Genomic DNA, 14,516 nt, shown 5'->3' with positions numbered 1-14,516 from the left:
ATAGCCAGAACCAACGGCTTCTGAGACAAAGCATTTGCCACCAAATTCTTTTGTCCTTGAACATGGACAATCTGGAAGTGAAACTGTGACAAGATGTTCGCCCACCGCATCTGCTTTTCCAATAGCTGCTTCTGTGACAAGAAGTAGCGTAAACTCTGATGGTCTGTAAAGACAGTAAAATCAAGCCACTGAGTAAGAGCATGGATAACAGCCAAAAGCTCTTTCTAATAATTCTGTGCTGTCAACTCCGGCCTTGAGAACAATCGGCTCTCGTAAGCAATGACATGGCCTTCTTGCATTAAGGCCGCACCCAGACTACGACCACAAGCATCTCAATATTCTTTGAATGACTTTTGCAAGTCCTGCAAAGTCAAAACTGATCCCGTAGTCAATTTCTCTTTCAAAGTCTGAAAGGTAGTCACCTCTGTGGGTCCCCACGAGAAAGGGACTCCTTTTTGTGTCAAGATATGCAAAGGGGAAGCAACCTCTGCAAACTTTCGAATGAACCGCCTGTAGTATGAACACAATCTCAAGAAGCTTCTAACTTCATGGACATTCTTCAAATCGGGCCAATCTCGGATAGTCTCTATCTTGGCCGGATCCATTTGCACTCCTGCTGTCAGCGTCACCATGAAACGTGTTTCGACAGGTCAGGACAGGCGAAACGTTTCGGGCCTTGAAACGTTTCGCTCACCAAGTGAAACACAAGCCATTTCACTAACAATAAGTTACCATAGTTTTAGTTTCAAAGTCGCTAAACGCACGTTTCGGTCTCACGTTTCACTGTGCTCTCATTTTGGACTGAAACGTTTCAAGGTGAAACGCCGCGTTTCAGGGTGAAACGTTTCGGCCTTGAAACGTTTCGCGGTTATGTTGCCTGCTGTTGACACAAAGTGCCAACAAATAGCATGTACTCTCGAAAAATCCTGTCCATTATCCGGTTAAATGTCACAGGAGTATTGGTTAAAGCCAAAAGGCATCACCAAAAACTCAAATAACCCAAAAGTCGTCCGAAAAGCTATCTTGTAGACATCTTCCGGCGCAATTCGGATCTGATGATATCCACTTTTCAAGTCAATCCTACTAAAGCACGAGGATCCCTGAAGTCGGTTAAGTATGTCATCGATTCTAGGAATCGGAAATCTGTTCTTGATGGTGATTTTGTTGAGAGCTCTATAATCGATGCACATTCTCCAAGATCCGTCTTTCTTCAAAACCAACAACACTGGAGAGCAATACGGTGAAGTACTAGGTTGGACAAGACCCTTTTCCAAGAGGTCTTTCACTTGATTCATAATCTCTTCGTTCTGAGCTCGGCTCGTGACCGGTTGGGTGGTGTGCTTCCAAGTATCAGATCAATGGTATGATCTTCAGGACGAGCAGGTGGTAACTCGGCTGGCAGGCCTTTTGAGAAGCAATCGGCATGAGAGTGGAGAAAATTTTGGCGTTCTTTATCAAGTTCAGACATATTTGTCCTATCTTCATCACTCAACTCTTTCAAAAAGATCCAGTAAACAAACAGACTGGATTTCATTAACTTTGAAATGGCCGAAGCCGATACAATAGGTACAGACTCGCCCTTAAGTTTAGTATCAAGTACAATGGTTCTGCCCTTCTCTGGTCACTCTCGTTTTCTCGCCCGATAGTCGATCACGGCGTTGTTCTTGTGGTACCAGGGAATTCGCAAGAGAACATTACAATCTTCCAAGGGCATCATGCAAAAGTCCTCATGCCCCAAATACCCCTGACAATGCAACCGAAGTTTACCAATGACAGATGTAATGGCTACGTCCCTGCCAGGTGCCACTAGAACTGCCTCCGCAAGTGGTCCCATCCGATCGGGAGTGATCTCGAGCCGCGTCGCCAATTCGGTGAAATGAAGTTGGCCTTGGCTCGTCCATCAAAGAAGATCATGGCTTCTTGGTCTTTCACTTTGCCCCAAGCTCGGCAAAGTTTTGTACTCTCGTCCAACGTGCTGGGATCGGTATCCACGCAATGTGGAACCAGTCTTGTTTTCATCTTGCCTTTTCTTCCACGTTCCTCAGCTGCTCTCGAACTATCAGGCCTCTCGTCGTCCTTGTCATTCTAATCTTTCTGTGCCTTCTTAAGGCACTTCGCGGAGATATGTCCAATTTCCCCGCATCCAAAGCACTTCCCTTCCCTGATGAAGCGAGCTCTCTCCTGAGAAGTAAGCTTGGGTCGTGCATCTTTCTTTTCTGGGTTGCTCTTCCTCTTTCTACTTTCATTTGTCAAAGTCTGTTCAGCTCTTTGTGTCATGATCTCATCAGTGGGGTTGGTCAAACTACCAGAGTGAATGGCAAAACCCTGTTTCGCATGATAAGAAGGCACTTCGCGGAGATATGTCCAATTTCCCCGCATCCAAAGCACTTCCCTTCTCTGATGAAGCGAGCTCTCTCCTGAGAAGTAAGCTTGGGTCGTGCATCTTTCTTTTCTGGGTTGCTCTTCCTCTTTCTACTTTCATTTGTCAAAGTCTGTTCAGCTCTTTGTGTCATGATCTCATCAGTGGGGTTGGTCAAACTGCCAGAGTGAATGGCAAAACCCCGTTTCGCATGACTCATCAACTCCTGAATAGAAGCTGACTTTTGTTCCAAGCAGTGATCTCGGATCTCTGTAGGAAGACCCAAGGTAAACCGCTCAATCTATTCCTTGAACGAGATCTTCTTGAATGAAGAGGCGGGTAGAAAAGAGCTCCAGAATCTCTCGCAATAAGCGTCCACTGTATCCTTCTTGGTCTTCTGAAGATGGTGCCAAGCTGTTCGTATATCACGTTCATACTCTTGAGTCAGCCAAGAAGAAAAGCCTCTTGAATTTCAGCCATTTAACTGGCGTAGTCTTGTTTAATAGAAGCATGGACCACCAAGTTCGAGCATTCCCCTTAAAATAAGAGGCAGCTCTCCGAATCTTAGAGTGCTCAGAGTAACACCCTCCCGCGAAAGCGATGTCAAACTGCTGTACAAAAGACAAAGCGTTCGAAGCATCTCTATAACCAAAAAAAGTGTCAAATTTAATTGATTGTCTACCTTCCTTAAACTCTCGGACTTTCTTGCATTTGTCTTCCACAAAGTCATACTGGTTGGCTTTGTAAAAATTCTTCTTCTTTGCATAAAAGTTGCTGTCATCCGAGTCTGAACTAGACGAGGCCTCTGCAGAACTGTCAACCCCAGGGCGAGATTTAGACTTCTTTGCCTTTTTCTTGCCTTTTCCGAAGCGTTGCTTTTTGCCCTTTCTGTCTTCTTTGCTTGATGCCCTTTCTGTCTTCTTTGCTTGATGCCCTTTCTGTCTTCTTTGCTTGAGTCAGATGAGCTAGAAGAATTGTCAAAAGAAGGAGAAGAAGAAGTGGGTACTCCTTCAAATCGAACACGCTTCTTCTGCTTTCTTGCCTTTTCAAAAGTAGACTGACAACCCAAATAACCCAGGAAATCAATGCTTTTCTTTTGCTTTTTGTCGTGCTTTTTATCTTTGTTCTGCGCGTCAAAAAGCTGAGCAATTCGTGCTTCAACCACCTCTTCTAACTCTTTCTCTGTATACTTCTTAGGAGTAGGAAGTTTCTTGAGAGTGGGTTTTCGGGGTGGTTTTGTGGTTTTTTGCCACTGCGTGTGCACCTCCTGGAAAGAAGTCTCGCTCATATATTTTGGGTCCTTCGCAAAATTGAGCATCATCTTTGTTGCATCGCCGATCAATTGACGACGCTCCATCTCTTGATGCTCCGCCTGAGTAGGCGGAGGCGGGCCGTACTCCTTGCTTGAATCTCCGTTGTGATCCCTTCTCGCATCTCCGGATGCAGAGGGAGTCGACTGATCCTTGCCTGAAGCGATAGGTGCCGCGGAAAAATAAAATTGGGATTGGATTTCTCGTAGAAGAGAAATTGGTCGTGCTCTGATACCATTGTAATAGACTTGGACACTCCAAGTCGAGAGTCTACCACGACAACACAAATAACCACTTCAAAACAGTTCACAGTTCACAATTGATCCGACACTAGCCCGGCGGAGTTCCGTACCTAGAGATATTGGCCCGAAAGACTGTCGCTCCTTTCGGTATTTCTTTTTGTATTAATCTGAGTTCAAAGTACAAAAGTGCGGGCAAGCGCTCACACTTAGACTCTGCGTCCAGATCCCCTGAGTTATGAGGCCTGCTCACATATTTAAAGGTTACAAGGGATGCCAAAAGCAAAGCCCTTGAAGCTGGTAAACTCAAAAGCCCCTTTGAAAAATAAAGCAAGAGCTTTCCTTTTTTTCTCTCTCAAGTGGCACAAAATAAAGTAAAGCTCTCTCTCTCTCTCTCTCTCTCTCTCTCTCTCTCTCTCTCTCTCTCTCTCTCTCTCTCTCTCTCTCTCTCTCTCTCTCTCTCTCATTGCGTGAAATAAAGCGAGCCAGTAGCGTAGGAAAAGCATCGCTTAAAAGTTGCCAGAAATTCCGCAATCAGCATTGTAAAACACGGGCTGCCACGTCAGCACTCCTTCCGTGATTCGCGCCGCAAAACGCGGGCCTGTCTGTACAGTACAGCCACGTTATCATTTCAGCTTGGACCAGCAGGCGGGTGCATGTGTGTGTATTGGGCAGCCACATCACGAGTTTGTGACATGTGCTTGCAACCTGTTGCATCTGGAGGCGTCACGCTGAGCTTGGCAAGGGCCCAAAGTGTCTGCACCAGATCTCTCACCCCTAAGTTCCTTGTGTGGTGTGAGAACTCAGTAGCCTGAATTTGAAGCCAGTCAAGAATTGTGTGCTGGGTCCACTGTGTGAGATCCCTACCGCTCAACGGAAAGGAGAAACCCACCACTGTGTCCAAAGCCTCAATGCCTCTAGCTGCAAGAAAGAGGTCGTGGACTCGAAAGCAAGCCTCCTCCAGGTCAGGAGAAGAGTCATCCAGAAACCGTGTGAAACCGTAGTCGAAGAAGTCCCAGCGTCTGCGAATGTCAAAGCTAGTCAACCCTCTAGGGACTGCTGCAACAGGAGAGTCTGCACCAAAAGAGGTGGCCTCAAGTGGGGTTGTCCCTCTCGAGCCACCTAGCTCGTAGCGAAAGCACTACCAAGAGATCGCCTCGCGGCAGACGCGTGTTCAGTCCCCTGCATCTGAGGAGGAGTGGTCGGGAGATGAGGCTGTGGGTCCCATTGGGGAGAGAGGAGAGACGAGAGACGAAGGTGGAGGTGGGGGAGGAGACGGGGGAGGCGGAGCGACAGCGTTTGAGGGAGGAGGGGGTGGAGGTGGAGGAATTGGTGGACGGGGCCTCCTCCGGCGGGTCCTGCTGAAGGGGTCAAAACGGTTCCCAGTCGGAACACAGTGTTGCTGAGCTGCAAAAGGTCGGCCACCAGGGGGAGCAGTGGGGCGAGCCCGTCCCTGTCGGCAGCGTCCAGGCACCTGTTGCCAACCGTCAATTGTCTGATCGCTGGTCTCAGTTGAGGTACCAACATGTGCGTCTTGTGTGTTTGGCTGTTGGGCTTGCTCAGCCTTGGGAGGCTACGCATGTGCTGTGGGTGGAGGTCTCCTACGAGGACAGGCCTTTGCCAAATGGCCCATTTGTCTGCAAATGAAACACTGATTTGAGAGGCCTTAGTACTCCACGCACTGACAAAACCAACCGCCACTCGCCCGAGGTAGTAGTATGACCTTCGGGAGAGTGGGTATCCTCAACTAGAACACGTACCGAGGGGATGCTCGCCACCTTGGCAGCTATAGAGGCTGCCGTGTGAGGTGTCTCCAGGACAGTCCCAATCTCTGAGCCTATCTTGGACAAGAGTGGCAGGTAGTCCCTCCTCAAACCGAGAAAGCAGAGAGAGATCGGAATGTCTGCCTCCTCTACCAGAACATCTGTAGCTCGATCAAAACCATGCCTCCACTGTCGAAAGTGGGCTCGAACTGCTCAGATGGCCAAGGGGCTCACCGCGATGACCTTGGATGCCATCTCGGAAGTCTCAAACTCTATCTGATAGTAGCCGCGTCCGAGGAATTGAACATCCAAGATCTTGCCCACCTTTGCGAGAAGGCGGGCATGGAGAAGATCACGCAACTCTCCTCTGCTGGGTCTGGTGCCGAGAATCTTGCAGATGACGGAAGTCGCCTAAAGGCGATCCACCTCTGTTGCGAGGCTCGCTTGCTCTGTCGGCGAAAGAGCAAGTTGGATGGTGGGCTCAGTAGGGTCGGGCGAGGGGGCTTCTTGAGAGTCCCTGTGGGGTGGAGCATGAGCCTCTATCTGTGTCTGCTGTTGTGGAGGAACAAGAAGTGAAAGAAGACGTCCCTCTGCAAAAACCCCGACAAGCAATGTCAAGAATCCAGAACCATCGAAGTAGATTGAAAGACGCCTTTAGGGGCAGAGGTGATAGTGAACCAAAGGGGAGGGGGGCAATGAACGAAGGGGAGAAATGGCGGGCAAGATGTCGGTAAGCGAGAGGGGTGTCAGCGTGCAGCGTGTAGGCAATGGAGCAAATAGGGGGTGGGAGCGACAATGGGCAGCCTGCGGACAACAAGGGCAACAACGCGATGAGAGGATGGGCGAGTGGCGGGTGCAAAGGGCGAGTGGTTGGCGACAGTGGCAGTAGCGCCTTGGGCGTGCAGCAGAGGGGGGGATGCGCGCAGGCGGATAACTGGTTTGACATCAGAGATTTTAACCTGCTCTCTCACAATTAATCCTCTAGAGTTTGAGACAAAGACCGGATGGTATACATCCCAAAATTATACTCCTCCAAAATGTTGTTGGGAGCCATCTTCAAGTTTTGCCCATTATGCAAGAAGGTGTGCATTGAAGAAAAATGTAAGGTGATTGTGGACAGAAATTGTCTTGAAATCTTGCCATGTCCTTGGAACACGCGGTTTGACAAACAGGTAACTCCATCACCATAGAGCATATCGATGAGAATGCATGAGAAATTTTAGATTCATATGTTTAATGTCCACAAGGATATATGTTGTTAAACTAGCCAGAAACTCTAGAGAAAGTAAAGTACTCGATTGTGAGACCACTTCCCTAGAAGTCCTTGGATGTGGTGGATGCTTGGAGAGCAACTCTAGTAACTTGTTGGCTAGGGTCTTGGTAATATTTGCAAAATTCAGTTCTAGTCAGAGGTTTGTAGGTAGGACCGTTTTGCTTGTTGGAAAAGCAAATTGATGAGCCTTGATATCATTGTAATGGAAGGGCACTACATGGTGACATGAAAGATATTCTGGAAGAGACTTTAATGCAAGCAAAACAAATTTATCAACACTTTAAATACTTGAATTGATAGAGAATTCAACATTGGAGATGAGACATAGTGAGGCGGATAGCTTGAGTTGAGTGCACATTTACTGGTGTGAATCTACTTGCCAAACATCTGAATGCTTTGACTTCTCACAAGGCGAAAAATTTATAGTTTCCTAGTCCTTACTTTTACATAGCACCAAATTATCATTTCTTTAATAAATTAGTGCGAAAAGCTTCCAAAGAGTCGGCTCTTTCATAATTGGCTGCAAAAAGCATCTGCATATGAAGTACCATGTCAGTAGCCTTCCGTTCAGCCACCCTTGTTTTGCGGCACAAAATTTGTCGTTATTTGAGGCGAGATTTGCGGCCAAATTCTGGTCCGGTCCATATAATAACTTAAAAGTGCCATGCCCATAGCCTTCCATCCAACCACTCACATCTTGCAATGTAAAATCAGTCTCGACAGATTTCTCTCTCTTCGAGGGCTATGTCGTTCTGACACCCATTTTAGCAAGATATGAAACGAGGTCAAAGTAGGGCGTGGCTTGCATACATGATTGTGTCATTTTAGCAAGTTCTGCATGGTAATTCTTTGTAAGGCCTTAGTCACAGCATAAGATGTAGCACATTTGTTCATTAAGCATCGGTATTCCCTTTGTGGTTTGCCAAAGTCGATTGTATCAGGTCGAGATGTCAAGTTTACATCACATTTTTTGCAAGCACTCTTTGAAAATTTTGACACTAAGTTGAATTTTTCATTTGCATTTCATCTTTAGTCTAATGGTCAAACTGAGATCTACAATCAATTAGCCTTTGTTTTGAAGTCCTATGTGTATGATCAAAAGTCTCATTGGGAGCATTATCTCCTGCCAGTTCAAGCGATTCTGAATGACTCCTATTTCAATGTCATTGGTCGAACTCCGTATGAGGCAGCATTTGGTTGTCCGTTCGAGTCTTTGTTGACTAGATCAGTCAATCAGTTGCTTGATGCCAATGCTGAGAGCCAGTCCTTGGATGAGATTACTGAGAGTGTGAAGCTTTGGCTAAGCAAGGCTCAGAAATCTTATTCACGACAGGCTAATACGCATCGTCGGGATGTTACTATCAAGGAAGGGGATTGGGTCTATCTTAAAATCATGAAGCAACGTCTTAAGCAAGTAGGAAAGGAGCATCCAAAGTTGTCTTTTAGGATGTATGGCCCATTTCTAGTCATTAAAAAGATTAATGATATGTTTATGAAATTGTGGTTGCCTAACTCATGGTCAATGCACAATGTTTTCCATATTTCTTGGTTGAAGTTGTTTTAGGGAGATCCCCCAAAGCACATTTCTGAAGAGGACGAACCCGAGATTGTAGACAAAGCTGGACTCATGGAGCTGGAGGAGATTTTGGTGCACCGTTTTTGCCATTGCTCAAAGAAACAAGCATGACAATACTTTTTGAAGTTCAAGGACCGAGGAACCCACGAGGCAGTGTGGGTCGACAAAGAGTTCTTCAGAGATTAAAGAGAGTTGTTGGCGGACCACAAAGAGGCAATGCAGCTTGGTACCAGGATCTCACCATAAAAAGGTGGGGGGATGTCACGTGCACATCTAACTCTATGCGCATGTGGTTAAGCTGTAACTCCTATTTCTAGGGTTTAGGACAACCTAGGAAGTGTTCTGGCACCCTTGTAAGCTTGTATGCAGGACATGCATGCCCACACACTCTAGAGTAGTTGCATACCCTCTGATTGCACATGGGCACAACCAGTGTCCGCTAGGTGTAGGCATTGGGGAGTGTTCCCATTAGTACCAAGCCTAGGTAATATTTGCATACAAAGCACCTCTTATTAGTAGTTCATCAACTTATTAATAAGTGACATTTTAACATCATTTTATAAAGTCGTGGGGCTCAATCTGACATTGCTCGACCCCTTCTTTTGCACCTATATAGGAGATCCCAAGGGTCGAGACATCTAGTATTCGGATCTTTAACGTTTTTCAACTATCAGCCGATCACCAACATTAGCAGCAGAATTAGTTCAGCGTTTTCAGATTTCAATTCTAACCTCATCATCAAATCGCAGTTCCAAGTCAGATCAGCCCTAGCAGATCCGTTTTCAGTTTCCGGTCCTTAGCCTTGCAGATCCAAGCATCTGATCCCATCAGCATCTCAGCCTTTAGGACCATCGTCTCAGCATTTGTGTAATGTAAAGCAAACACCTCTCTAGCGATAGAGAGGGGGGACCCTTGGAACCCCATCTGATGTTAAGTCTTCTCTCTCTCTCTCTCTCTCTCTCTCTTTCTCTCTCTCTCTCTCTTTGTGTGTGTATCACTCCCAAAACCTTCTCTCATAGTATCATTCTCTCTTCTATCTCCAGTCTTTGCATATCTCTCATGAAGTAAAAGGAACTGTCTCATTCAATAAAATGAACCTTGAGTACGCATTGAGCACTCATCCCGAGCATTCACCATCAATCACTTCCGCTGCACATTACACCTTGGGAGCCTATCTGCAAATCATTGCATGGTTGCAGATTGTAGAACGACTCTCCGACAGCTGTATTTGTGATTATCATTAACAAAGAAGTACTGCAAGGGACCGATGCTTCTGGGTGAACTCTACTCCAACGTGTCTTGTTTTCAATGCTCTGTTCAAGTTCAAGTGTTTGTTGTCCTTAGTTTGGTCATGGTTTTGTTGTTGAAACTTGATTCACCACCTTGTCTGTAACTTACCGATTACAATGGTATCAAAGAACCGATTTTTGAACCCTTTGACACCACCTTGTCAGTAAACTTGCTGATTACAATGGTATTAAAGAACCGATTTTTGAACCCTTTGAAGGATCCGATCGGGTCTTTTACAGTTGACGCCATGGACGTAGGGGATGGATATGGGGTAGAAGAAGTAGAAGAGGAAGTGGATGAAGGAAGCACATCGTGAGGAGTCAATGCCTACAGGAGAGAGTAGTCTTGTTGTGGAGCCTGACTGGAAGATTGTTCCTGCCGAGGTTGCGCACGAGAGGTGACTGGAAGAGGTGAAGCTTCACATGGATAGTTTGCTTGCTTTTTCCATGGATCCTCTTGATGCCAAGCATATGCAGACTTGGCTGATGACTAAAGTTTTCAAGCAGTGGCAAAGAACATTGAAGCCTAAATCCAAGGCGCTGATTATGATCAAAGCAAAGCCAAAGACATCTACAAACAAGAAGGGTTCCAACTTATCTATTAGTCAAGCGGAAATTCAGACAGAGATTCAGAAACAAAGGTACCAGTAGTTGGTTAGCATGGCAAGCGATGTGAGCCGAACTCGTTTATAGCCTTTGTAAAATCTAACAGCTGCTTTCTATCTTTCTTGGGTGTGACAACAACAGGACACCGGACCCGCAGTACTCATAGGATAGATGAAGCCGACCTTAAGAAGCTTATCTACTTCCTCCTCCTGGTAAAGTGATATTTGGAAACCTGTGAGAGCTGTGTGTGGCAACCAAGTGTGAAAAACAAATATTCAGCACTTCATCTTCTTGATCATTAATCTCATGCCACATGCCTGTATTGTTCCCATCTTTGTGGAAGCCGATATACACATCATGTGTCTGTTCAGACTTAGTTTGTGTCACCATCTTGAGGGAGACAATCGGGGAAATAAGTTTCTCTGGACAATGGAAACACACATGGCGCCGTTCCCCTTATGAGAAAACCTTTCCCTTAGGGAAAGGCGTTTCCAAACATTTTCCAGGCGCTTTCCCTTTTCCCCCACATAAAAGGGCCGTTTTCCCCCGTTTCAAGCAACTGTGTGCTTATCACTGAAAGGAATTTATTTGGACTTTCCGCGAGTGTGTACTCATGTGTAGTATTGGAGTTTTTCTAACAGTACTCTTTTAAAAAGGTCTTAGATAACCCTTTTTTTTAATCTGGTGATATTTATTTCATGTGCAGACCATAGTAGCAGTGTGGTTCAAACAACATGTTGAAGCCAAAACAGATTGTTCCGTTGTACAATGGTGCTAGAGCATGGTTTGTTGCAGGAACCTACAAGGGCTCTTCTCTTGAAGATGGTTCTGGTAGTTCCGAATCTCCTGATGTTGAGCGTTCTAGGGATTCAAGCAATGGTTTTGTGAGCAGGGCATCTATCAACATCACAAAAGAAACTGTGTTCAACAATTCGCGCAACAATTTCTCAGGAAAGAGCCCTGAACATGCTAAGAGTTTGACGACACAGAGTACAAAACCTTTTTGCAGCGCAGCTACATCTTTGACCGGTGACTTTACCTACAAAGCAAGTGCTGTACATGCCAGTGTTGCTGATGGAATCATTGAGGATTCTGTTTCTCCCAAGCTTGTAACACCATCATATAAACGTTCAGTAAAGTCGGGTGCTCCAAGTGGCAGATCAGAGAAACATGTAAGTTCTGCAGGGGTTAAGCTTTCAACAGGAACAAGTGAAAAGGTTGTGGAAGAGGAGGATTTGTTCTTCACAGATCGTGTAAGAAAGGTTGGGTTTGCAGCAGCTGGGAGAATATCTGATTTTCAAGATTCTATTGGAAAGTGTGATGGAACTTCTTATATGGTACACAGGTCAAGTCGTCCATGTTCTCAAAATGCCCACAAACAAAAAGCTAGAGCAGATATTGTCCGTAAGGCTGTTTACTCTTCAGACCAAGAGGTTAGTGGCTCGAGCACAAGAATGGGTCCAAAAACTGCTGATACCCTTAAGCATGGGAGAAGGTTTTCCACATGTAGCAGTTCCCAGGAAGTGGAAGGTCAACTCCCTGCCCCATTAGGGTTGCTCAACGAAAGCCTGAGCCGCATGAAACTAAGCACACAGACGGTAGCAGAACCAAGAACATCAGAAGGGAGGAATCTAGTGGGTAGCAGAAATGTAGCTGTAGATCAACATTTATTCATAGCTCCTTACTCAAGCTCGCTTTCTAACAATATTGAAAGCAGTGACTGGCAAATCAAGGCTGAGTGTCCTTCTGTGCCCCGTGGTCCTTGGCGACATGGTGACACCAGGAGAGAAGCCCAAGATTCAGCTCAAAGGGTGAACAGGCAAGGACGAGCTGGTCAGCTGGGTTCCCATAATGATGGGAAAGAAGTTGTAGAACGCGTTTGTAATATATTGGGGCAGGCAGCTTTGGGTGGGGATATTGAACTAGCTCTTTCGAAGTTGGAGAGACCATTGACACCCTATCATGTAAATGAAGTTCTCAAACGCCAGAAAGATGTAGGTTTGGCATTAGAGTTTTTCAAATGGGCTAAGAGACAGGAAGGCTATAGGCATGATGGGCACACATTTACCACAATGCTGGGCATCTTAGGACGTGCTAGAAAGTTTGATGCCGTCGCTAGGCTGTTAGATGATATGGTAAGGGATGGGTGCAAACCTAATGTTGTAACATTCAATAGGTTAATTCACTGCTATGGTACTGCCAGGCAAATGTCTGAAGCACTTCAAATTTTCCATCACATGCAGCGTGTGGGGTGTGTTCCAGACAAGGTTACATATTGTACACTTATTGATCTGCATGCTAAGGCTGGTTTTTTTGAGGTGGCTATGGATATGTACAGACAGATGCAACGGGCTGGTTTGCAGCCAGATACTTTCACGTACAGTGTTATGATCAATTGTCTTGGAAAAGCTGGAGAGCTATCAGCTGCCCAGAAGATCTTGAATGAGATGATTGGTAAAGGCTGTATTCCAAATTTGGTGACGTATAATATATTGATTGATTTGCATGCCAAGTCAGGGAAGTACGACATGGCACTAAAGCTCTACAATGATATGCAAGAGACAGGTTTTCGGCCAGATCAGGTAACATACAGCATAGTTATGGAGGTTTTAGGACATGCCGGCCACCTTGAGCAGGCGGAGCATGTTTTTACCGAGATGCAGGAAGCAGGATGGGCCCCTGATACGACAGTGTATGGTCTTTTAGTAGATATGTGGGGCAAGACTGGAAATTTGGGCAAAGCATGTCAATGGTACAATAAGATGCTGGATTCAGGAGTTACTCCCAATGTGCCTACCTGCAATTCGCTACTAGGTGCTTTCCTGAGAGAAAATTTGTATGATATGGGGGAGCTAGTACTTCAGGATATGAAGAATCAAAATTTGGTACCTTCACTTCAAACTTACACTCTACTTCTCAGTTGCTATACCTTGTCAACGAGGAAGGAAGATGGCGAGAAATTATGGAGTATTATGGCCACTCTAAGGCATCCGGCACACACTTTTCTGTGCTCCTTACCACCTGCAAGGTTTGGCCCAGCTCATACGTGGGATTGCACTTCTCGATTCTTTGATTCTATCTGCCGTGAGGATCAAGAAAGTAAGAGAAGCTTTACAGATGCAACGGTTAGTTTCCTTCACAAGTTCAACATGAAAGCTGAAGCAGCAATTGTTTGGGAGATTGCTGCTGAAAGGAAGATTTATCCAAAGGCAGTCACTCGCAAGGCTGCTAACTACTGGGCTATAAATCTACACACGATGTCTATGGGTACAGCCATTATTGCCTTGTCACGGACACTGTCTAATTTGAAAGAAGGTATGCTTACCACTGGTATAATACCTGAACGGATTGATATAATCACCGGTTGGGGACGACGGAGCCGGGTTACAGGATCCTCTTTAGTGAAGCAAGCAGTTGAGGAGATACTGAAGGCTGTGAGTTCACCTTTTCGTTTAGAGAATGGAAATTTAGGCTGCTTCGTGGGGATTGGACAGCCGCTTGCAGACTGGCTTTACGAATCTGACATGGAGCAGCTCTATCTGATATAGGTTCGTTATTTTGAATCAACGGATTTTTGGTACAGATGCGGCGTATGATTGATAGAGGAAAATTCATTATCAGCCTACGGCTGACTTCAGTTGATCACATATATGCTTCATTCGATACTGCCAGGGATAGCAAACCTTGGCTGCAATTTTTTACCAACGGATTAATTTGCTACATGATGGTTTTTCTGGTCAAATGGCGGCAAGCCCCTAGCCATCTTTCACAACAGACACCCGACTTGTACATCATTTTAGCTTGTTTATGTATAGCAGGCATTCTGTCACCGTGAGCTTTTCTGCTGAGTACATTTAGACCCTATCAGCAGGTCTAGAAGGCTAACTCTGTATTTTTCTTCTGCTGCCATTGCAATGTGGTGATGAGGTGTTTTGTGGCAATCAAGGTGCTATAGGGAGTTTATCTGTATATGTACTCAGAGAAATGGTGAACCTTTTTAAGAAATTCCTGTTTTAACTAGCTTGTTACCACAGATAGGATTTTTTTCCTCTGCAGTCTACCATTGTTGGGCCTTGCGACACTATCATGTGATCATCACAA

The 14,516-nt window shown here is 45.6% G+C and overlaps 1 protein-coding gene across 3 annotated transcripts in view; it reads left to right on the top strand.

The window, feature by feature from the left end:
• Positions 1-14,244, top strand: part of LOC147459543 (pentatricopeptide repeat-containing protein At1g18900-like) — a 42,933-nt gene extending 28,689 nt beyond the window's left edge. Inside the window, exons 2-5 of one of the 3 annotated variants that reach the window (XM_086510792.1) lie at positions 10,050-10,220; positions 10,317-10,450; positions 10,557-10,627; positions 11,122-14,244. In XM_086510792.1, coding sequence (XP_086366918.1) covers positions 11,150-13,963 — 2,814 coding nt within the window. In that variant the 5' untranslated portion in view covers positions 10,050-10,220; positions 10,317-10,450; positions 10,557-10,627; positions 11,122-11,149 and the 3' untranslated portion in view covers positions 13,964-14,244. Of the gene's footprint in view, positions 1-10,027; positions 10,221-10,316; positions 10,451-10,556; positions 10,628-11,121 lie in introns of all 3 variants that reach the window. The other 2 variants (XM_086510790.1, XM_086510789.1) reach the window with 2 other exon arrangements.
• Positions 14,245-14,516: the final 272 nt, after the last annotated feature.

The sequence above is a fragment of the Adiantum capillus-veneris genome, chromosome 4 (genome assembly GCF_014529385.1).
Source record: "Adiantum capillus-veneris isolate H3 chromosome 4, ASM1452938v2, whole genome shotgun sequence".
NCBI classification, from domain to species: Eukaryota; Viridiplantae; Streptophyta; class Polypodiopsida; order Polypodiales; family Pteridaceae; genus Adiantum; species Adiantum capillus-veneris.
Note: the sequence above shows the minus strand (reverse complement) of the source record. Positions and strands in the feature narration are given on the sequence as shown.